The sequence below is a fragment of the Nyctereutes procyonoides genome, unplaced genomic scaffold, assembly GCF_905146905.1.
Source record: "Nyctereutes procyonoides isolate TBG_1078 unplaced genomic scaffold, NYPRO_anot_genome, whole genome shotgun sequence".
NCBI classification, from domain to species: Eukaryota; Metazoa; Chordata; class Mammalia; order Carnivora; family Canidae; genus Nyctereutes; species Nyctereutes procyonoides.
In genome coordinates, this window is record NW_026575052.1 from 21,346,648 (window position 1) to 21,368,125 (window position 21,478).

At 51.8% G+C, this 21,478-nt stretch overlaps 1 protein-coding gene across 3 annotated transcripts; it reads right to left on the reverse strand.

The window, feature by feature from the left end:
• Positions 1-1,054: 1,054 nt before the first annotated feature.
• Positions 1,055-17,718, reverse strand: SALL1 (spalt like transcription factor 1). Of its 3 annotated transcripts, XM_055331060.1 has the most exons (4): positions 17,707-17,718; positions 16,592-16,684; positions 3,888-7,342; positions 2,733-3,232 (listed from the first exon to the last, which is right to left on the reverse strand). In XM_055331060.1, the coding sequence occupies exons 2-4, from the start codon at positions 16,665-16,667 to the stop codon at positions 3,194-3,196; spliced, it is 3,570 nt and encodes a 1,189-aa protein (XP_055187035.1). In that variant the 5' UTR covers positions 16,668-16,684; positions 17,707-17,718; the 3' UTR covers positions 2,733-3,193. The 3 variants fall into 3 exon arrangements, with proteins under 3 accessions (XP_055187036.1, XP_055187035.1, XP_055187034.1); XM_055331061.1 differs by lacking the exons at positions 2,733-3,232; positions 17,707-17,718 and adding an exon at positions 1,055-2,663 and having other exon boundaries at positions 16,592-16,750; XM_055331059.1 differs by lacking the exon at positions 17,707-17,718 and having other exon boundaries at positions 16,592-16,750.
• Positions 17,719-21,478: the final 3,760 nt, after the last annotated feature.

Here is a 21,478-nt window from a genome sequence, read left to right on the forward strand (position 1 = left end):
GCATCCCCGCTCTCGAGCCAAGGCGGCTCTCTTGGGGCGCGTGGCCCCGACTGCACAGGGGCAGCCCCCCAATTCTCGTGCACCCAAGTGCACCCCAGCGCCGCGCACGGCCCCACCAGCACCCCGTCCCCGCGTCGTCCTGGCCTGGTACCCCAGGCCGAGCCACGCAGCTGGGGAGGCGAGTCCGGGCGCAGACTCCTGCTGGGAGGCGACCCGATGCTTGTCCCTTACCTGGGTGCAGGGCCACTGGCCACCGGCGGCCTGCTGGCGGCTCACCACCTACCTCCCTGAAAGAAACAAATCGCCGGACCCCTGTAGACACCAACTTCCACCCTGTCCGTTTGCTCACCCCAAAATAGTGCTCAGGAGGAAAACATGTTTCCCCTAGAACAAAAGGGAGAGAGGAAGGATCAGATTGAATTTTGGTGACGAAACATTCAAGTTGTAATGGACTTTTTCTTTCAAACATGCGTGTGTGTGTCTCAATGCCTGAAAGACTAATTACCGGACCGGTTGACCTCTGTGGGTTGAGGCCTAGTTTCAGAGTCAGATGATATAACCCCCACTGCATCGGGCACTCTGCAGCCATGGGGCTTTCTCTGCCTGAAAAAAGCCACTGAATCAAGGGAAGCGGATCCAGCACCGTTGAAATAAACCTGAAATCTAAATGGGCCAAATGTCCCGCTTCAAGGATGACCTGTTTAGATGAAACCTCCAAGAACTGCTTTTTATTTCATTTTTCCTCCTTCTTGGGGGGGGGTGGGGGTTGAGTGCCCAGATGAGTCATGGATGACTGGGAAAATATCTAGATCCTCCAAATTAAAAAGAGAAACGACAAAATGAAAGAGAAAGGAAAAAAAAAAAAACAAACCCACAGGCCCATGCAAACCTGTTTCTGTTACGCCTTTTACAATTCCTTATTTAGAGAGAGAGAGATACACACTCACATACACTTTACTGGTGCCTGGGGAAATGTTAAAATACATTTCGGGGCCTGGCTAAATAGAAATGCACTCTAAAAACACAGACACAGTATTTTGTTTTATCTGTTGCAAAAAAAAATGTATTTGATTACTTGAGTAAAATTACAGTATCTCTGTTGTTAGTAAGTATTAAATGTTAAAGAAATTGGACCCCCCATTTCCTTTCAACTTTCCAAGAAAGTGCATGTAACAGTCCAATTTTGTTTTCTTCCATACCTAATACAAAATAAACAAACACTATACCTGCTCTCTTGATCAAGAAGAAGCATTTGCTCTTGTAAGGAACATATGTACATTTTAATGAAAGTGATATTTCTTATCGTATATACAAGAGCATCTACATTTTCTCCACTGACGGTTGTTCAAGATGCCATACTTAGCAGCATTGTGTAATTCCAGCACACATTTTCTATTGTGAATATACCTACAAGGCAAAATGTTACGTCTCAGTTTCAACTACCAAAACAACACTTGTATTTTCTCTAAAGAATTCTGCGTGCTTATTACTGTACAGAAACTTATCAACATTGAGGACGACTCAAGTAAAAAGCACAATACAAATAGCAGTTCAAAACGGAAATGGTTAAATCTACAAAAAAAAAAAAAAAAAGGCAGGTTGAATTTTCGAATCAAAATCAAAAAACAAAAACAAAAACAAAACCCCAAACCTTTCAAAGAACCACATTGATCAGTCTGTACTTTCAGTCCTTTGCTTAAATTTGTTTTGAAAGATTAGACAATGTGTTTGCTGATAAAATTCTCCAGCAGGATCAAAGTGTACATTTATATACAGACTTTATTAGAGATCTAATGCATCACTGAGGCATTGCATCGACACCAGATTCATATTAAACCGGATATAGAAAATAAGTTAATGCCAGATTAAGACCGCCTAGCAGGGCAACTTGCAATTGCCATAAATGTTACAGCAAGTTTATAGCACTCTAGTCAATTAGTATTTAGTCCAAAATACAGAAGACCAAAGTTAACGCTTGCATTCTGTTTGCAAAGCCAGGTTATATTCACTAATAAATAAGCTTTCTTATAACTCTAGAAGTTGAACAAGGTACAAAAGAATGTCTTCATAATGTTGTAGTTCATAGTTCTGGGGGAACCAGAAGGGAAGGGGTGGGGGGGGACGGGCAAGGAGGAGGAGGAGGAGGCAACCATGGGTCTTGTTCTGAATGGGGTGTTGTGTGTGTGTGGGGGGGAGATGCTGTTTCTCCAGCCAGAGTTGCTTTAACTTGTGACAATCTCTTTGCTGTCCTCCACGAAGCGGGTGAAACGGAAGTTGGTTCCGTTCTCGCTGCTGGCCATCTTCTCCAGGCCGGCCAGAGGAGCGCTGGGCTCTGAGTTCTGGAGCTTCTCCAGATTTCCCGTCAGCCCACTAATAGGTGAGCTGCTCCCGCTGCCCAGGCTTCCAGGAATTGGAGGGATGCCACCATTCTGAATGACGGAGATCTCATTGGCCTTCATGGCCAGCCCGTTGGAGAGCGCCGCTGCATACTGATTCCAGAAACTGGAAGGATCCCCGCTTCCTGACCTGGCCGCCAAATCCTTCTGGAACATTTCTGGGAACTTGACAGGATTGCCTCCTAGAAATGTCATGGGGCCATCCACAGAGAGCCGCCGACCCCGTCGCGCAGGGGTGCTATTCCACATGTGAGTGCCCATGTGTACCTGAGATGAGGCAGGGGAGTGGGGGTTGGAAGGAAAAAAAAAAAAAGAAGAAGAAGAAAAAGAAAAAGAAAGAAGGGGAGAGAGAGAGAGGAAGGGAGAAGCTTAATAGTTGAATCTGTCTCAGCTCATATCCCAACATTCGACAAAGCCAGTGGCCCACATGTCTATTCTTATTAAAGTGCCAGACCGCGGAGAAGGGAACGGGAACCGTCCACTCCGGCTGCCTGGTAATAAGGCGTGTGCTCTCCCCAGCCCTGGGCCGCCTTCCCTCTTCCTGGGCCAAGATGCCTGCCTTACTTACTCTTTTTTTATTACCCGTATTTAGCTTATAATGGCCTCAAGCAAGCCAGTCAGTCGCAGATAGCTCCTTTCAGGGTTAGAATTGTTATGTCCACTCTCATTGCGATGGTAAGTATTGTATCTGACACCCTTTACCCTATAAATGTCCTTTTCAGATGGGAAGAAAGTACCCCTCTCAGATTGCCCATCGGAGGGCCCAAGCACGGCGAGCAAAGCCAGAAAGTAATTATTCATCTCGCATTACTGGCAGCAATCTCTAGAGAAAGACTCTGTCAACAGAAAAAATGTACACAGTAAGAGCGCTCAACTGTTGCTCTAGAACCTAAGCATATTTGCTTTTATTTCCAACACATATCAGCAGGAAATGTTGTATAATCAATTATCATAATGCCCATTAGCAGAGCAGTGTGACGTTATTGTTTTTTTTCGGGACGCAAGCCGTGCTGGACTGCGGAGTTATGAAAAATAGATGCATCCGCCGAGGAGGACGGTAATTATTAAGTGATACGGGCTGCACACAGGCCACGTGGAGGTCTTTAATCAATACCCCATGGCAACGCCGGGCTGTCTTGCTTGGTAGGTAAGGCAATTCATTTGGTGCACTTAGCGAGACAGCGGGGATGGGCTGCTATTTGGCTTAGGCGTACCAAACGATTGCAGGCGCTCTCATGCTCGGCAGGCCGCAGCCTGTCCTGGATCCCCAGGTCCCCGGCACGATCATGACCCGCACGGGCACCCTTGTTTCTCTGCCATCAGCCACACGTGGCAGGTACCCTCACGAGAACTCTCTCCCTGCATATCCTGCCTGTGGGGGCTGCTGGCTGGGGGTTGGGGGTGGGGAGCATGCATTACAGATAATCAATGGTGACCAGTGACAGGGCCGCTGGGTGGGTGGCTGGGTGAGGGACAGAGAGAGTGAGGTACCTTCAGATTGCCTTTTGTTGTGAAAGCTCTCCCACATATAGTGCAAGCAAAGGGTTTCTCTCCAGTGTGAGTTCGCTCGTGGATCTGCAGGGCGCTCGACGAGGAGAAGGTTTTGCCACACGTGTTGCAGTAGTGCTGCTTGGGAGTTCTCCTGGGCAGGGCTGGGAGCAGAACTGGGGACGTGGCGGAGGAGGACAGAGGCCCAGAGGGGACGTGACTGGTGGAGGTGTCCTTGCTGTCCTGAGGAGTGACATGCACGAAGCCGTTGACCTCTGTCTTGATGAGAGATGACAACGAGTTGGCGGGGATCACCGCCGAGTTCTGATTGGGGCCGAGGTTGGAACTGGGCTCGAAGAGCTGTGATGGTAGGTCCCGCATCTGATGTGTCAACATGTGCTGCTTCAAATTACCCTTTGTGGAAAAGCCGCGATTGCAAACTGTGCAAATAAATGGTCTCTCTTTGGTATGACTTCTGTAGTGAATGTCCAAGGCACTCTGACAAGCAAAGGTTTTGCCACAAATGTCGCAAGCAGTGTTTTTAAATTTACCCCGGTCTCTGAAAGGGAAGAGGATCCCCAAAGAATCTTCTTTGATGATTTTCTCTGCGTGACTGGATGTCAGATCCAAAGCCCCCCCATTCACGGGGGTGGGGGACAGGCCATTGGCAAACTCGCTTGGTGCTGCTCTCTGTGGCTTCTCCTCCACGCTGGGTGACTTGTGCAGCTCCTGGGTGCTGTTGGATGGGGACAGAGCCTGCATGGAAGAGGTAGACTCTGAGATGGCCGGGCTGCCAGCACTTTGGCTCTCCATATCACCACCCACCGAGGACGAATCGTTGGTCAGGACGTCCCCCTCGACGGACCCATTCTCCACGGACTTCAGGCTGGCCTGCAGCTGCTCTGCCAGGCCGGCATTGATCATCTTCATCTGATTTTCCAAAGCAGCGATGCTTGACATCTCCAGGGGCAAAGGCGAAGAAGACAGGCTGTCTTGGGACGCATCTGCGGACTTGGGCGTGTCAGGGATGCTGCCCTCGGGACAGTCCTCCATGTTTTCATCGGAGAAGTTGTCCAGGTCGTCGAAATTCTTCTCGTCAAAGGAGCCCGTGTCTGACTCCATGGATTCGGGGTAGCTGTCGGGGACCGGGGTGTTGGGGATCTGACCGCCCATATGCATTCGAATGTGCTGCTGCAGGACCACAGCGTTGGTGAACTTCTTCTGGCAGATGGGGCAGGAATGCTGGACTCTGAGCGGGGGCATAGCACGATGGACACTATAATGGGTTTTAAGGTTCCCTTTCGTGGTGAAAGCCCGGCCGCAGATCTTACACTTAAAGGGCCTCTCCCCCGTGTGCGTCCGGTAGTGCATCTTCAAGGCGCTCTGACAACTGAGGACCCGGTGGCAGATGATACACTCATTGGGGTCCGTGGCCTTCTTGTCAATGTTCTCTACCAACTGCTGCAGCTTGGATGTCTCTGACGCCTGGGCCGAGTCCAGGAGGCCCCCAAACGGAAACTTCGCCTTGAACTGCTCAGACATGAGCGGCAGCAAGGGGTTGGTGAAGGCAGTGGCACTGCCCGGGCCACCGTCTGCCGCCGGGGAGCTCAGACAGCTGCCACTGGCCGCCGCGGCTGAGCCGGGGGCCAGGCCACTCTCTTCGCTTTTGCCACCGGAGGGTGGCACCGTGGACCCTTCGGCCTCATCCGCAAGCCCACCCAGGTTTCTGGGGGCCGGCTCGGGGGCCCCGGAGTCACTGGTGACTGAGCCTGGGGGGCTGGTGGCAGAATGGCTGATGGGGATGGGGGCTGGCTCTTCGGTCTTGATGAACGGTGTGAGGCTCGGGAGGGTCGGGGGCAACGGCAGGCCGACCGAAGTGGTCAGGGTGGGCAGGACCGGTTTGGTGTCTAGCCAGCTGGTGACCGGCTTTTCCGGAGGAATGGACATGCCGTATGGGATGCCGGTACTCGTGGGGATATTGTCCAGATGCTCAGGCACGGGATAGGGGTTCATCTGGATATGAGGGTATTTCTCTTTGTGGCGCTGGAAGTGGACTTTGAGGTTCCCCTTGGTGGAGAACCTGTTTCCGCAGATGTTGCACTTGAAGGGCCTCTCTCCGGTGTGGGAGCGCAGGTGGATCTGCAAGGCACTGTCGCTCCCGAAGACCTTCGCGCAGAACCTGCACTTGTGTTTGAAGAACGCCTCATCCGAAGTACTCTTCGCTTCGAAGGCAGTGACATTTGGTGGCTTGCTTTTTCTTTGCTGGGCCAAGGCAGACAGGGAGTTTAAATCCTCTGCAGTCGTTCCGATGTTGGGCAAGGGGCTGGGGAAAACCGAGTTAGCGGGGGCCGGCTGAGGTAGAAGTGGATTAGATGCAGGATTCAATAAACTGCTTATTGCAAAAGCTGGTGAGGATGACGCCGAGGCTGCCGGGTGGCCGGCGTGCGAGGCGCCAGCGCTCGAAGCCACTTTTTCCGAGGACGGGGTGGTCCCCGCTGCCGCCAAAATGTTAATGTTGGGGGAAGAGCCGCTGTTGGGTGGAACGATGGTGTGGCCGGAACTGCTCTGAGGTAGCTGGATGGGGGGGAGCTGTTTCACGCCGCTGATGCTGGCAGACTGGCTGGCGAGGCTCTGTGCTAATCCAGCTGCCGCCGCCAGCTGCTGAGATAAATGGGAGCTTAGTGTGGACAAGGGGTTGGCAGATGTTCGTAAAGCCCCTTGAGGAGGACTAGGAGACGTTGGCAAGTCTGCGTTCTGAGAAGCCAACAGCAGTATTTGGTGGCGGATCTGTTCGATCAGCTGCAGCTGGTGGATCTGCTGCTGCTGCAGGGCCAGGAGCTGCTCCATGAGGGCCGGGACGGCCAGCTTGCCCCCGGAGGCCCCGCTGCACCTCGCTTCCTGGGAGAACTGGGCCACCGCCACCTTGGTGCTCTGCAGGTTCTCGATGATGACATTGCTGTTGATCACGGAGAAGTTGCCCAGTGTCGTCAGGTCCCCGAGTTGAGGTAGAGAGGTTGTGATCGCTGAGGTACCTGTGGAGGGGCCGCCGCCGCCGCCCGGCGTGGCACCACTGCTGCTGCCACCGCCGCCGCTGCCACCGCCGCCGCCCGGAGCGCCACCGCCACCTTTGTTAGCCCCCGGGGCCTCCACCTCCATGGACTCTTCCCTGTCGCGGCCGCGGTGTTCCGAAAGGTCACTGCAGTCGGCCTGATCTGTTTTGTTAGCGGGGTCATTCATTTGTGGTTCATCGGGATGATGCTCGGGAGGGGGAGTGGGAGAGAAGGTTTCAGGTGGGGTGGCCGGGCTCTCACTGACGATTAAAACTAATTGATTTTTAGTACAGTTCTTCTTGTGGAGCAGAAGATCTGACAATTCAAAGAACTCGGCACAGCACCGGCCACAGACGTGGGCGTCCTTGCTCTTGGTGGTGCGATTTGGTTGACCTTTCTCTGTGTCTCCTGCAAATATCAAAAGGTGCAGGGTTAGAAAGGGGGCCAGGGCACCCCGGGTCACCCGTGACTGCAAAACAAGGAGGTGGAGGCTGACCAATCGTGTTCTGTCTTCCAAACTCAAAACTCTGGCCCCTGAAAACCAGTCGATTGCACCTAAGAACGTTCATAATTAAATTTTGAGGGTGTGGAGGAGTTCCTATCAATCGGGTATCTCAGATAGCCAAGGTCTTCAGATAATCCATCAAAATATAAAATACTAGGAACTGAAGACATTGGTGTATAATGAAATTCCATAGCAAAACACTGATTTCCAATATTTTATACACCTTATTGTCTACTCATCCAGAGAGGGTCCGGCAACCATTCTGAGGACTTATTAGCCTCTTGAGTTTCTGTCAACCTTATTCATTTTCAACTGATTCAAAGATATCTGTGACAGTTTGTTCTGTCACTAAACTAATTTGTAGTCATTCAGGTTCCAATCAGTTGTTGACGGGGCGGGGGGAGGGGGGTGGGGGAGGATGCATATCACCAAGCAGAAGACTGACACCTTAAAAATCACCTCCAGCCCCTACCTAGAACCTGAGCCAAGGCTGATTGGTGACAAACACACTTTAGCCACATCAGTAACAAATCCTCCAGACTGCTCAAGACTCTGCTGAATACAAACAAGAAAGCAACACACACACACACACACACACACACACACACACACACACACACACGGAAGAGAAACACAATGATCATAATCCGTTACAAGGCCTGCCTGGCACCTATACATCACCCCATGGCATGTTTATTTTTAAAATTAAAGAATGCGGCCCTGGCTACCATTCTGCTCTTCAAGGAATATATGCCACTGTGCTTCAAATGGCAACGCTATGCCTCTAAATATCTCATCAAAAATGCTCTCTATATCTATAAAAACTGGCACAAGATTTACATTTCTGATTCAACAGCAACTTCTAGAAGGATGTGCCGTTAAGGGGAAGGGAAGAAATAATTCTTGGTTTTGAGTTTGGAAAGGCTGTGCAATTCTCCGTGTCTGAATGCCTTTAAAAACAGTTTGCTCTTAACTGTTATCAATTGTTTAACAGATTGTCCTGAACCTTTCATTATAAAAATCCCTTTATTTCATGTTTGTTTCCACTGGTTGCTCAGATTTCTTCTCGCTAAGATCCATTTGTAAATTAAACATAAAAATCTCCAACTCCAAGCTAACATCCTATTCAAAGACAGGATGGAGTCCCATTGTTTGCCCAGCATGGGGAACACCAACTTCTGTTGTACAAATGGTGTGTGGTCATCTCCGAAGGCTGTGAAAAAAAAAAAAAAAACTGTTTAATTCAAGGATTACCTCCCTGCATGCTTTTCTGCAGAACTGAATCAGATAATAGTTAGTTTCCATGACTTCCAAATTGAATCTCCCAGAAAACTTGCAGGGAGGAAGAAAAAAAAAAAAAACCCAACTAATTGCAAATATGAATAAATACAGATTCAAAATGTTGCTTTTTCGGTAAACTTCAGAGTCAACTCAAAAGAGTCAGCCATTTGCCTTTTCGTAGTAAAAATCCAAAAAAAAAAAAATAAAAATAAAAATAAAAAGCTTGAGTATTTTTACATTCCAGAAAATATAATTAATACCTAAATACTAACTTCTGGAAATTCCTTTAACTCTATTTGTCTTGAGTGATGCCCAAGTTGATGAGAAGCCCCGGTGAAGTATGCCAAATGTATGCACACTTTATTCACTGGGAGTGTTATTTGAGTAGCTAAGTTATACTTAACAAGCTAGCTTTTCTAATACCCATCTTTTAATCTGCACAAGGGTATAGAGCAAAATGCATTAACAATACCAAACAAATCTTAGCTGTAGCAGAAAATACCAATAATGATTCAGTTTTAATTTAATGTTTAATCATCCTAATTGGCACCGGATTCCTGTGCACATCCAAGGTGCTGTTTTAAGCACTTTCTGTCTCTCTCCCTGCCTTAAAATAATGTAAACAAAATATTAAACGAAATTCGCTGAAGTTATGTTGCTTAACTTGGGACAAAAATAATGTGACAAAAATTCTGTTTAAAGCTTCTTATTTTGACAACCAATTTTAAATGATGCATCCATTTCAGATGCTTATTTTAAACTAGGAAATGCAATTCCTAATATATTCAACAGAAATGTTATTTCTTTCTCTTTGCACATTTCCATATGTAATGGTTATGTTTCCATCTACTTTTACAGCCAATTATGAAGGAACAAAAGCTATTCTGTTTGTTCACACATTTTCAACAAAATGCATTAAAACTATTATGTCAGCATGTTCTATTAAGCTCTGCATTCAGTGGAAAATACTTTTCAACCAGCTCACATTTATCAAAACATAAAGCCACTTTAAAACACAGTTTTGCTTGGTCAGCTGGGCTTAGACAAATAATGACAGATTCAGAACTAAATAACTAGCAAGGGAAATCAGAAAACTGACTTCATCAATTGTACACATTACAATGTAGTTGCTTCAAATATTTAGCACATCTGTGTTCACGATTAAAGGGCATTTTAATTCTTTATAACTTGCAAACATCTGATATTCTCATAATATATAGACAAAATAAAAAGAAGGTTACTTTATAGGATTTAGCTGATTATTACTTTCCTGCGCTCCAATTCTGGCATTTGTGCTGCTTCAAGACTCACTTGAGAATTTTCAAGTTTTTCAACCTGAACATTTTTATATTTAGGATTGTGCTAACTGGACGGAAAATGTAGATGCTTAAAAATAAATGCCTGCTTGCTTCTAAGAAAGAGACTGTGTTAAAAAGCTGCCCATGTTTTAAGCTTGGATTTTCACAACATTTTAATAAGCTGACATTTGATCTCACCGTAGAGTCGACTAATTTAATCTCCTGATGTTTATGAACGCCCCCCCCCCAAAAAAAATCCAGTATCTATTTTGATTTATTTCAAAAGCAGGTGTCGCTATACTGTAATAGCTCTTAACTTTCAATCTATCTGTGTTCTGAACTGAATTGCAATGAAGTAGCTCAACAACAACAAAGACAAAGCATGAGGACTAGTTTGAATCTTTAACTACCAGAGGGAACATTTTAAGTTGTAATAAGACACACACACACACACACTAACGTGTTCTAATTCATTTTTCTGACCGTCTGCTATCTTGTTTCTCAGTAATCTGTTACACAGGATTGCAACTGGTGACCCCATTATAGTAAATACAGTTGCCTCGTTCCCTGTACTATGGTGAAAGTAACATTCCAGGTCCTTTTCTATGGAGCTTGCATACAAATTAATTTTATAATCCTAGTCAGGCAGGAAAATGTGAGAAGTAGTGGTTTGCTAAGTTTGTACACACAAAAAGATATCTGGAATTTTTTTTTTTTAAGTTTCTACTTTTTTTAGAGGAGAAGGGGCTGACCTTATAGCTCCATCCAATTTATACTAAAATTCCAGATGTTTTAAGTCTTATACTATTTAGGTACTTGACACCCAATTCAAATTTGTCAGTTTCTCATCATCTCAACCTAACATTGCAGAATAGGAGGCAGAAAATTGAAGTGTTCCAGTATATCTGTCTACTGTGAAAACAAAAATAAAACTATGCCCCACACAGCAAGGTTTAGCCAGCCAGGAAAACAAAACAAAACAAAACAAAACAACTCTATTCTACCGCATTTAGTCTTCTTTGCTGGAGCTCTTCAGAAAGATCCTTCACTTTACTTTCCACTGCCTGAAGATCCCATTAACATTTTTAACAGAACCTCTCAGGATTGTGATTTTGGAGCTTATCATTTTTACAGGCTGTCCCTTGCCGTAGACCAATTTAGAAAGGCCATCACCAGCATTTTTGATGGACTGCTGTTTTATCTTTTTCGTAGTGTTATAATAAGGTACGTACATATTTTAGCCCAGACCTGGGAAAAGCCTACATCTGAGGGTCAAGCGTAAGAGGCCAAAGAAATTTCAAGCGCTCCAACGTATGCCCTGCACACTCTCTGTGATAGTGTCTTAAGTTTTCCTGTTATATGCAACCAAATGACACATTACTGGCTGGCTTCAATTCCCTCCGCCTTCTGGCCAGGATTAGGGTCTTGTCTCGTAGAAGAATACAAGCGATATCTCTGGGAAAAAAAAATAAATAAATAACACCCGGGACAAGACACTCCTTTGAGAGCTGCGGTACAAGCCCCCCTCATGGACACAATAAACGGAAGGGGGAAAATGTCTTCCCCTTGGATGAACCAAACCGAACACTAGATGGGGTTCCAGTTGCAAGGGTTTGGTGCAAAAACTTTGCGGCTTTCCTATTCCAGTGACGCGTAAAAAGAGAGACTCCTTAAGGCGAGATCTAAACTTTGACTACATAAACATTGGCAAAGGCACAAGAAACTAAATCCCTGTTGTTTGAGGGTAGAACTGAGCTATGGGGACTACCTGTCAATCTTCTCCTTTGGGGGTCTGGCATCTGAGGGTGACGGGGGGAAGAAGGTTAGGAAAAGAAGCCAGGCTGATAAGGTGAAACTAAAATAAACTACCAACTTCCTCGCTAACTTCCTGCGAGACTCAATTTGGGGGTCACTGGGAAGATACTGAAGGACATATTATGATCTGGACCTTGTCACCTTTGCATAGGAGGAGGCTAGCAAAGGTTAAAACAGCTCGACACGTTTAGCTTTTCTAAAGCCTGGCACCACACACTTTTTTTGTGTGTGTGTTGGGGGGGGGAGGGGAGGGGTGCTGGGGCTCCGGGTAATTTACCATCTCCGCTAAGCTGCTACATTCCTCCAGTTTTGGTGAAGCTAAGAGAGTTTTGGGAGATGTGGCGAGCAGTGCACCACACCATGTCTTAGGAAAACTGAATGAAGACTGCAGGAGGACTTTGTTCTGGTTACTACATACTGGGCTTTGAACCATTTCAAAAAACTTAGCAGACTGGGGACTCTGGCTGGCTGGCTGGCTGGCCTGCTGGAGTTCCCACTAAGATCTCCACCGGGAGAAATGGGGGTTCCTGCCTCCTAAAGGGCTCCTGGTAAAGAGGACTTGCTACCTGCAAACGTGGAAAGAAATGAAATAAAGTCCCCGAAGAGTAACCTATAAATTGGCACTTGTGCCTATAAACCATAGGAGAAACTTGCTGTGCAAGACACTGTGAGACCCTCAGTATCACCAATTCACTTTTGCATACATGCTTTCACGCCCATGTACGCTTGGCTTGTTGGTAGGTTTGTTTTTAACATTTTAGAAAGTATTTGCAGCCCGAAGCAAATCCCTCCAAAACCGTTTGCGTTCTCCCATCCAGAATCTTCCATTATGCCACAAACTTAAAATAGGCCTGATGAAACACGAATTCTTTCCAACTGCCTTATCGTGCAGGTGTCGGTTTTTCAAAAAAAGCAATTAATTATAGTTCTCTCTAACCTTTTAGGCCCAGAAATCAATGTCTTGCCATTAAGCTGCTCACAATGAGTAAATTACTTTGGTAAATAATAGAATTGCATTATTAATATAAATAAGAGGAATGTTTATGATACTTTATACGAGTCAATGTTTTATCTTGAGTTCGGGATGTTTTTATCTTTCTTCCAATATTATCTTTCCTTGCAAGAGCTGATCACCAAAATACTGTAATAAATGAATGGACTCTGAATGGGCCATGCCTGCAGTTACTTGAATCTTAAAAACACCACCCAAGGAAGAAAAACCCAACAGACACACAGACACACACATCTCTCTGAAAACTAGAGCTTAGGAAAGAACCAGCACAGAAAAGCATTAGATTCTAATATTCCCCTTCCTCAAAATTATTTATCTAGGTAAATTATTTTTCTCATGGCAGTAATCTTCCTACAAATAACTTGAGACTTGTTGAATACCATTTAAGAGACAAGTAACATGTGTCATAATCTTGGTTTCATAAGAAACAGAAAAATTTCCCAGTTTAATGTAGGGGGTTCCTGGTATTACAGCTGAATTAAAATATGAACACTGGAAGACTGACCAAATAATCTTGTTTTCTTGAACTTGTTCTGAGGGAGTTATCCGTGTGGCTGTTTTGCATGGCTCTGGTTTTCTTTGTATACGCATGAACACACACACACGCACACGCACACACAACACATGCATGACACACAGAGCAGCAGCCCTGGCTGCTCTCAGCCTGAGTCTCTGCTTCTGGGCTCCCATGACTTGGAGCCCACAAACTTTTCTAGGTCCTGCTCTAGGTAAAAATCATCATGTTTGAGGTGCCAGCGTATGTCAAGGACACCAACTGCATTTAACTTTGGTTTGTTCGAGGTTTCACTGACCATATTTTCAGACCCTTTCAAGACACGAGAAAAAGGTAACATGTTGAGTGAGGCACATGTTGATTGAGGTGCCGTCTTCCACAAAATTTAATAACCTTTATATATGTGAAAAAAAAAAAAAACCAACCCAAAACAAAACCAAAAAGCACACAAAACCACCCCAAACCCCAACAACTTGGTGAAGTGTGTGTCCTGTGTAGGGAGATGAATAGAGATTGCTGAATTCCTTGCAGAAAATGTGGTGACTTTTGAAAGGTAACTTTGAGAGATGCCATGTACTCTCAGGGCCCACTATCTCCCCACTATTCCCAAATAAAAAGGCGTAGAGTGTAGAAGGCCCTCCTGTAAGTCAGACGCTGAGGAGGATTAGTTGTGTACTAATATTATTACAACATACTAAATCCTGTAACCCTATTACAAAATCTACCCTCTAGGCAGCTTCCCCCAAACTTATTGTTCAACCATGTAAAAACAGTGATAACCTAAAACCATTACCACCGAAGAAAAAGAGGGGGTGGGGAGAGGTGAGAAAGAGCCAGGAGGGGAGTGCTGGCCACCGGGCCCCTAACACTTTACTGCTTCTTAGGACAATGAACTAGCTTTGGGGGAGAAAGAATGGGAAGAAAAAAGAAAGAGGGAGGAAGGAAGAAAGAAAGAAAAAAGAAACTTGATTCAGTTACTTAATTAACTTACCTCAAAGCTCAAATAAACTTAAAAAAAAAAGTCCTAATAAATAATAATGGTAAGAGGTAGTGAACTCCTTTTATGCTATCGCTTTATGAGAAGCCCTAACTATTAAAAATCCCGGATTTAGAAGGCAACCGGAGAAAGGCAAGGATCTAGCAGGCATCATTTCTCCGCAAAGCCCGAGTCTTTCTTCTCCTTTTTTGAAAATGTATGAAATCGGTAAAAATGGACCAAAAAAAACCCCCCCAAAACAAACAAACCCAAACCCCAACAAAACAAAACAAAACCCGAAAAACTCTTTCTTCTCCGTTTGGTTTTTCCTACACCAACTGGGAACTTGAACAGTGTTCTGGGGTGGAAGGTCTCACAAGAAACTTTAGGAGAAGACGGGTGTGGGGGCGAGAAGCAGAAGAAACCAGCCGAGAAAACCCGGAAAAATATTCGGAGCTCGTGCTGCGGCCTGGGGTAATTTCACCCCGATTTGCCTCGCGTCCCGGGATTTGCCTGGGGTGGCAAGCGGGATTCGGGGACTCTTCCCAGCAGACTGAGAAATTGCAGCGACTCTGGGGTATGGCTTGAAGCTCGAAAACGTACTGGGGGGGGGGGGCAAATATTGTAAACAGTTTTCTTAATCGGTCTCAGTTCTCCCCGGATTTCTAGCAGGGACCCCCACGCCGGGAGTCCCGCTTCCCGACAGCCGGGGTGACGGCAGCGGGAGTCCCTTGGCTTCGGTGCCTGGGCTCTGCGCGGCTCCCCGCGCCCCAGGTCTACTGAGAAGCAGGCCTCTTGGGAAGGAGCCCGAGCACCTCGGGGCCCGGGCGGCCGCAGAGTTTGGTGGACAGAGGTGCCGACCTAAGGGCACGCCTCTGAGCCCTGTCGGGGTCCACGTCCCTCCTCCACACCCCCAGACGCAGCCCGAGGCTCGAGCATTCCGAGGGGCGCCCGGGGCCGCGGAGACCCCGGCGGGGTTGCCCTGGTCCTCCCGCCGCCGAGAGGCGAGCACCGTGCCGGGGACCGACCCGGGCGCCGGCGCCTCGGGCGCCTGGCAGCGCGGAGGCCCCGAGAGTGAGCCACGTTCAGGGACGAGGAGGGATTCGAGGTGTGCTCCCTGCGTACCCCAAATCCCCAGCCGGGACCTCTCCTACTCTCGGCCTCGGCGCCCTCAAACAAACTTTGTTCCAGACTTGTTCATTCCCTTCGGGACCACGCAGTTGTCGCCTCCATCCGAGAAAGCGAGTGCCTCTGTTTCGGGGGGGGGGGGTCCTCCTCTGGCCTGAGAGCCCCCCCACCCCACCCCCAGCCCTGGAAAAAGACCCTTAGGGTTCCTGGAAGTACAGGGTGCCACGATCCTCGGCGGGCGCACACTCAATGTAGATTTCTCGGGGGCGGGGGGTGGGGTGCATGTACTGGGAGAAAAGATGCGGGAATAAACTTGCGTAGCCGGACCCCAACGCCGTTCCCCGTCAGCCTACACTGTGCCTCCGAAGCAACCAGCCGCGAAGAGCCCTCTCCACCCCTGCCCCGACCCCGGCGTGTCCGGCATCGGCGCCCCGACACAGGTCCCCGGCCTCCGGCAGCCCTGAGCCCCTAAAGGCACCCCACGCCCCTGCGCGGGCCCAGGTGGGGTGTGAGCGCTTGGGGGGGCGCGGCACAGGGGGCTCCCCCGCGCTGGGAGTCAGCCCCGAGCACCCAGTAAACTTCCTTCCCGCAGGCAGCAGGGCCGGGCGGCGGGGGCCGGCCGGGGGGCCCCCGGGCACCGAGCGGGGAAGCGCCAGGGGCCCCGCGCGGCCGACCTCCGCCCGCCCCTCGCCGACCGGCCGCCCGGGCCCCGGCCGCCGCTCCCCGGAAAAGCCGGGCCGGAGGAGCCGGGCCCGCGTGCCCGCTCTGCTCCCCCCGGGGGGACCCAGCAACTCCGGAAAGATCCTGCCGGGAGAAGTGTTTGCTCTCCCCGGGCCGGGGTGGGGGGGGGCGGGGGGAGCCCGGTGCAGGCAAGTTGGAAATTAAAAGAAAAAAAAAAAAAAGAAAGAAAGAAAGAAAAGAAAAGAAAGAAAAGAAAAGAAAAGAAAGGAATGAAGGAAGGAGAGGAGGAATCCGCCGAGTGGGCAAGGCGAGCGGGGACGCGGCGGCGGCGGCCGGGGCGGTGGGCGCGGGGGCCACCGCGTGTGCGTGGGTCCGGGTGTGCGTGAGTGTGAGTGCGAGTGCGTGTGTGTGCGCGTGTGTGTCCGCGGCGCGGGCCGGAGCACTCACCATCTCGCCGGGGGAGCGAGGCCACTTCGGGGTCGGATTGGAAATGCTGAGGCTTCGCTTGCTTCCTCCGCGACATGCTGGCTCAAACATCAGCTGGGGCAGAATAAAAAATTACTAAAAAAAAATCTTCTCAAAATTACGGAAATCGAGCGGCGGCGGCGGCGGCGGCTCCCCCCGCCCGCCGGCCCGCCCGCCCCCTCCCCGGCTCCCCGGCCCCGGGCGCAGCGCGCATGTGTCCTGCTATAATTATGATTATCAATAATGCATTGCGATTAATCATAGAGGGGCTCTTTGAAAGGCGATTGGCACCGGGCCAGCGCTATTCAAACCCGCTCGCCTTAATCAATTAGTTCGTGATTTGCTGCAGACCCCTGTCTCTCCGCGCGCTGGCCCAATAAGCCGGCCGCGGGGCTGGCTCTGCGCGCCGCGCCGCCCGACACTGGGTTAACCCTCTTCGCGACCGCCCGGGACTCCGCGGCCCGGCCGCCGCGGGCCTTCCTCCTCGCCTCTGCGCGCCCGGCGCCCCGGCCTGCGCCCCCCCGCCCCCGCCCCCCCATCGCAGGCTGGGCCGACCCGAATTAGCATGCCCTCCCCGGAATCAAGCCTCCCGGGTGGGGGGCGGGGGGTGGGGCCGGGCGGCGGGGGCTGGAGACCCGGGCTGCGGGCGCGCGGCGAACTTCCCAACTCCGGCGCTAGGCGCGCCGGCCCGCGGGGGGAGGGAGTCCCGTGGCGGGATTTGGGGGGGGGGGGGAGGAAGTCCCGTTTCGTGAGTGTTTCTTCGTTTCTTTAAGAGCTACCAGAAAGCAGCCCACCCCCACCCCATAAAAAAAAAATAAGCGAGTGGGGAAGAGCCAGCCCCACGCCGGTCCGCCTCCCGCCCGCGGCCCGGCCTCCCTCCCGCTGGCCGCCTGGCTCGGCGCTCCTTCGCCCCGAGTTCTCCATCCCCTGGATCGCGGGCTCGCGGGGGCGCGGAGAAGAGGATCGAGGAAAGGTTTGGGAACGTGATGGGTTTGGGGCTTTTGGAGGGGGGAGGGGCGACTCTCCCGACGCCCGGATCCTTCTCGAAGGGCCCCGATCTCCCAGCCCCTCGGTGCTCCCTCGCTCCCTTTCTCTACCTCGGACATTCCCAGGACAATTAGGGCTGAAGTTTTCGGGAGAAGCAGCCCCGAGCCCGTGGGATAAGGGGCGGCCCGGCTCCGCCCAGGACCCCTCCCGGACCTCCCCCCCGGCTGCCCCGGTTGGCTGCAGGGCGCGTCACTCCGCGGGGAGGCGGCGGCGGCGGTGGCGCCGCCGAGCCCGGGGCGGGCGGAGAGCAGGGACCGGCCTGGGATCCGAGTTCAGCTCCAGCCGGGGGGAGGGGAGGGGCCGCCGCTTACCCTGGACGCTGCAGCCCGCCCCTGGCCTCGGGAGGCGCGGCCCAGGCCAGCTCGGCCGTGGGCGAAGCCAGTCCCCGGGACCCCGGGCTCCGCACCCTGGGGGGAGGGGGCCGCGCCCCAGGCTCCTAGTAACCAGGTGGCCACGCCGAGCCGTGGGAGTGGGGGGGGGGGTGCGCGGGGGGGTGCCTCCCGGTCCGCAGCTGTCTGGCCCGATAGAAGCTCGCCTCCATCTCTCGGGCACTTGCCGAGCGCGGCACCCAAACTTTTCGCACTAGCTCCGTCTCCCCAGGCTGAGATGCAGCCTCCCTACCCGCGCCCCCGGGTCCGGAATCGGGAGCGTGGGGCCCGCACCCCCTCCGCCGGGCTCCGGCGCCCGCGAACCTGAGGCTCAGTCCTCGGCTCAGCCTAGCTCTCTGCCCTCGCGCCTCGGGGTCTCCTCGCTCCAAGGCTCCCGAAGTCCTGCGCCCGAAGGACAAACTAAACTTCGCTCGAGTAATGGGGGAGGAGGGGGGTGCAGATACACAATCCCTGCCCTATCTCGCTATCGGGAGAAGAGAGGGCTCATAAGGACGCCCCAATTCGGGAGCGCCCTTGAGTCTGGAGAGCACCACAGTCGGTTCGCGCGAAGTGGGCACCAATCTTTCCAGTAGTTTCGGGTGCTTCGGACCTTACCGGTCTCCCCCAAATGACTCTTCTCTCTTAGCTTCGTTGGTCTTCAGTCTTTCTTTTTTTTTTTTAATTATAAATCTTTTGTGTGCGGGTGCGGGTGGATGTTTCTGTTTTCCTCCCGGCGACTTTTTTTTTTCGTGCTGTAACTTCTCTCTTTCTTTATTCTTGTTCGCCCTTTCTTCACCTTTTCTCCCTCTTATTTTTCTTCTCTTCTGCCCTCGCTCGGTCCTCCCTCCGCCCCCCCCCACACACACACTCCCTCTCTCCACCTCGCTCTCCCTTTCTCCCCAGGTCCTGTTGGTTACAGTAGATTTTGATAAAAAGACGAACGAAGCTATCAGTGGGGCTGATGTTGAAGAATGAAGATAATAATGTTTCCATAGGTGGTGCTTCAAATGCCATTATTTCTCACTGAATATTTAAAGAGATCCCTCGGCAAAGATGGATCTGCGTGCTCCTGGGGTGCGAGCCGCTCGCTTCTCCCAGACCCCCGGGAAAGTGTACAGTTACACGTGCCAATCCCGCACCGCCCCCCCCACCCTTGCAAACTGGTCCTCGCACACAGCAGCCCGCACCATCCCAGGTACACCAACGTGCCCGTACATATATGCACTTGCACACTCGTTTCTCCGACTGTGCCTGCACTTGGAGCCGCCCGCATCCGTCTCCAACACTCTTAGCTTCTTGAGAGTCCGGGCCTCCGGGTCACCGCGTGCTGTCAGGATCCGAGCCGAGCTGGCGATCCCGCAAACCCCTCTTCGCGGTGCGCGCCGCGTGCGCCCCGGGAAGCTCTCGGAACTGCTTCACACGTGTTCGTTACTTGCTGCGTTATTAAGATGGGGGGGGGGCAGAAAAGCCTTCCCTCCCCCCAAAACACCAAAACAAACAACCAAACGAAATGCACACGCAAAAGCAGCTTCGCGATGTCTAAATTAAAAATGGGCGAGCGGAGACCAATTAATTTGGGGGGATCCAAACTTTAACAACTTTTTTCGTTCTCTTGCGTCCTCGACGGTGGAGAGGCGGGCGTCTCGCTCCGTGCGCGGCGTCCCCCGCTAATTTCTTGTTTGTTTTCTTTCCCTCTGTGGCCGGGAGAGAGGAGAGGGGAGGTGGAGGAGGGGGGATGGGAGGAGGGGGATGGTCGGAATGGCGGGGAGAGGAGAATTGGTCTTTATTGTTGATGGCAATACATCAATTACGGGCCATTGTCTGGGGCCCAAGTTCCGCGGTTCGCTGACGCGGGCCCTGCGATGTCAGGGCGCGGGTGAGACTTCGCGTGCCGCGAGGCAAAGAAATAATTAAATTAATAAAAACGGAGACAGAGTGGGGGTTGATTTTTACTTTTGAGCGCGGGTCGAAAGAAGGCAGCGAGTGCGAGCGAGGTGCTACAGCGGGAGCCGGTCCCCAAGCCTCGCTCACCCCAGTGACCTGCGCGCTCTGTAGGGGGTCGCGCCGGCCCGGGCCAGGGTGGGGCAGCTGCTGGGGGAGCCCGGCTGACGCGGCTCGGACTTGCCCTTTCCACAAGAGGGCCTGGTACTCAGGGGCTGATCTGAGCGAGGGAATGGGGGTGGCCCGAAGGGAGGCTGCAGCTGCGCCAGGGTCGTGACCTCGTGGGCCAACAAGAACCGCACCCGGGGGAGGCGCTTGGTTGGCGAGTTTTGCAAACTCACATTTGGGGGCTTGATGTCTGTGTTTCTACTAATGCGTCTCCTCAGTTTTCCCCAGACCCAGAGGGCCTCGGTGGGTTGGCAGACCGAAGGGCTGTGCCCCAAGGCCGCGGGCCACGACTGAGTTCCCAGCGAATGGGTTTCCGAGCCTCTCTCTCTGCTTCCTCCCAGATCCTGGGAAGGGGAGAGGGTGTTGGGCCTCCCCTTTCCAAGGCCTGCCTCTCCCACCTGCAAACCTATCTTATGCTGGCCCAGTCTGACCCCAGATTTGGGATGGAGCCTGGAGTGAGGCCTGGCCTGGGCCCGGGACCCTCCTCTTGCCGCTGTCGCTGGTTGGGCACCCCAGAACTGAAGGACGCCCCCACGCGCCCTGGCCGCGCCCCTGCTTCCTCGGCCCCAGGCCCCAGGCCCCGCGGGCTCCCGGCCCCAGGCAAGGAGGGCAGGAGAGGAGGTTTCGTTTTCTTGTGTCAAGCAAAAAAACGGCGAAAAGGCGGCAGCGGTGCCCCGGGGGTGGGGGTGGAGGCGCATCGATGGTACCAACATTATTGATGGGGAAATGTTTAGGGCAGGGGCCCGGAGATCAGGTTCCCAGTCCCTCCTCTACCCGGAGGTGGGAGGGACGGAGTAGGGGGCGCGCGGCGGCGGCGGCGGAGGCGGCGGTGCTGGTGCTGGTGCTGGTGCTGGTGCTGTGCTGGTGCTGTGTGTGTTGGGATGGGGACGCTTGGACCCACCCGCATTAACCACTCCTGGGGCTTATCTGTATTTTTCTGGTCTGAAAGTTTGGGAAGGAAGGGGGGCCAGAGAGAGAAAAGGATTGACTCGGCTAGTTACTAGCCCTTAGAACTCTTGGCTAGGGTTGGGGCTGGAGGGGTGGAAGGAGAGAGCCTTAAAACTGACCCAAAGCAAAGACCAAGTTTGGAAACCCCACCGGCGGCTCGGTTACTTTCCACGCCCCGCGGCTTCGCTTCCCCAGGAGTTTCGGAAACTCCTTCCTCGCCCGAAACGCGGGCGCCCAAAGCCTCCACCTCGCCTCGGCCACGGGAGAGGCTTCGAACCTGGGGCCTCTGGGAGCGGGCTCGGCGGGGGGGGGGGGGTGCCCCGGTCCCCACGGAGTCGAAGCCGTGCGCGCCGGGCGCGCTCGCTCCCCAGCAGCCAAGACGCGGCGGCGAAAAGGC

Bases quoted from the DNA above. Each gene is read 5' to 3' on its own strand.
- SALL1 (XM_055331061.1), bottom strand. From the start codon at position 16,667: ATGTCGCGGAGGAAGCAAGCGAAGCCTCAGCATTTCCAATCCGACCCC. The intron at 7,343-16,591 runs GTGAGTGCTCCG...TGATATTTGCAG, and splicing joins CTCGCTCCCCCGGCGAGATG to GAGACACAGAGAAAGGTCAA. The intron at 2,664-3,887 runs GTACCTCACTCT...GCCTCATCTCAG, and splicing joins CAACAAAAGGCAATCTGAAG to GTACACATGGGCACTCACAT.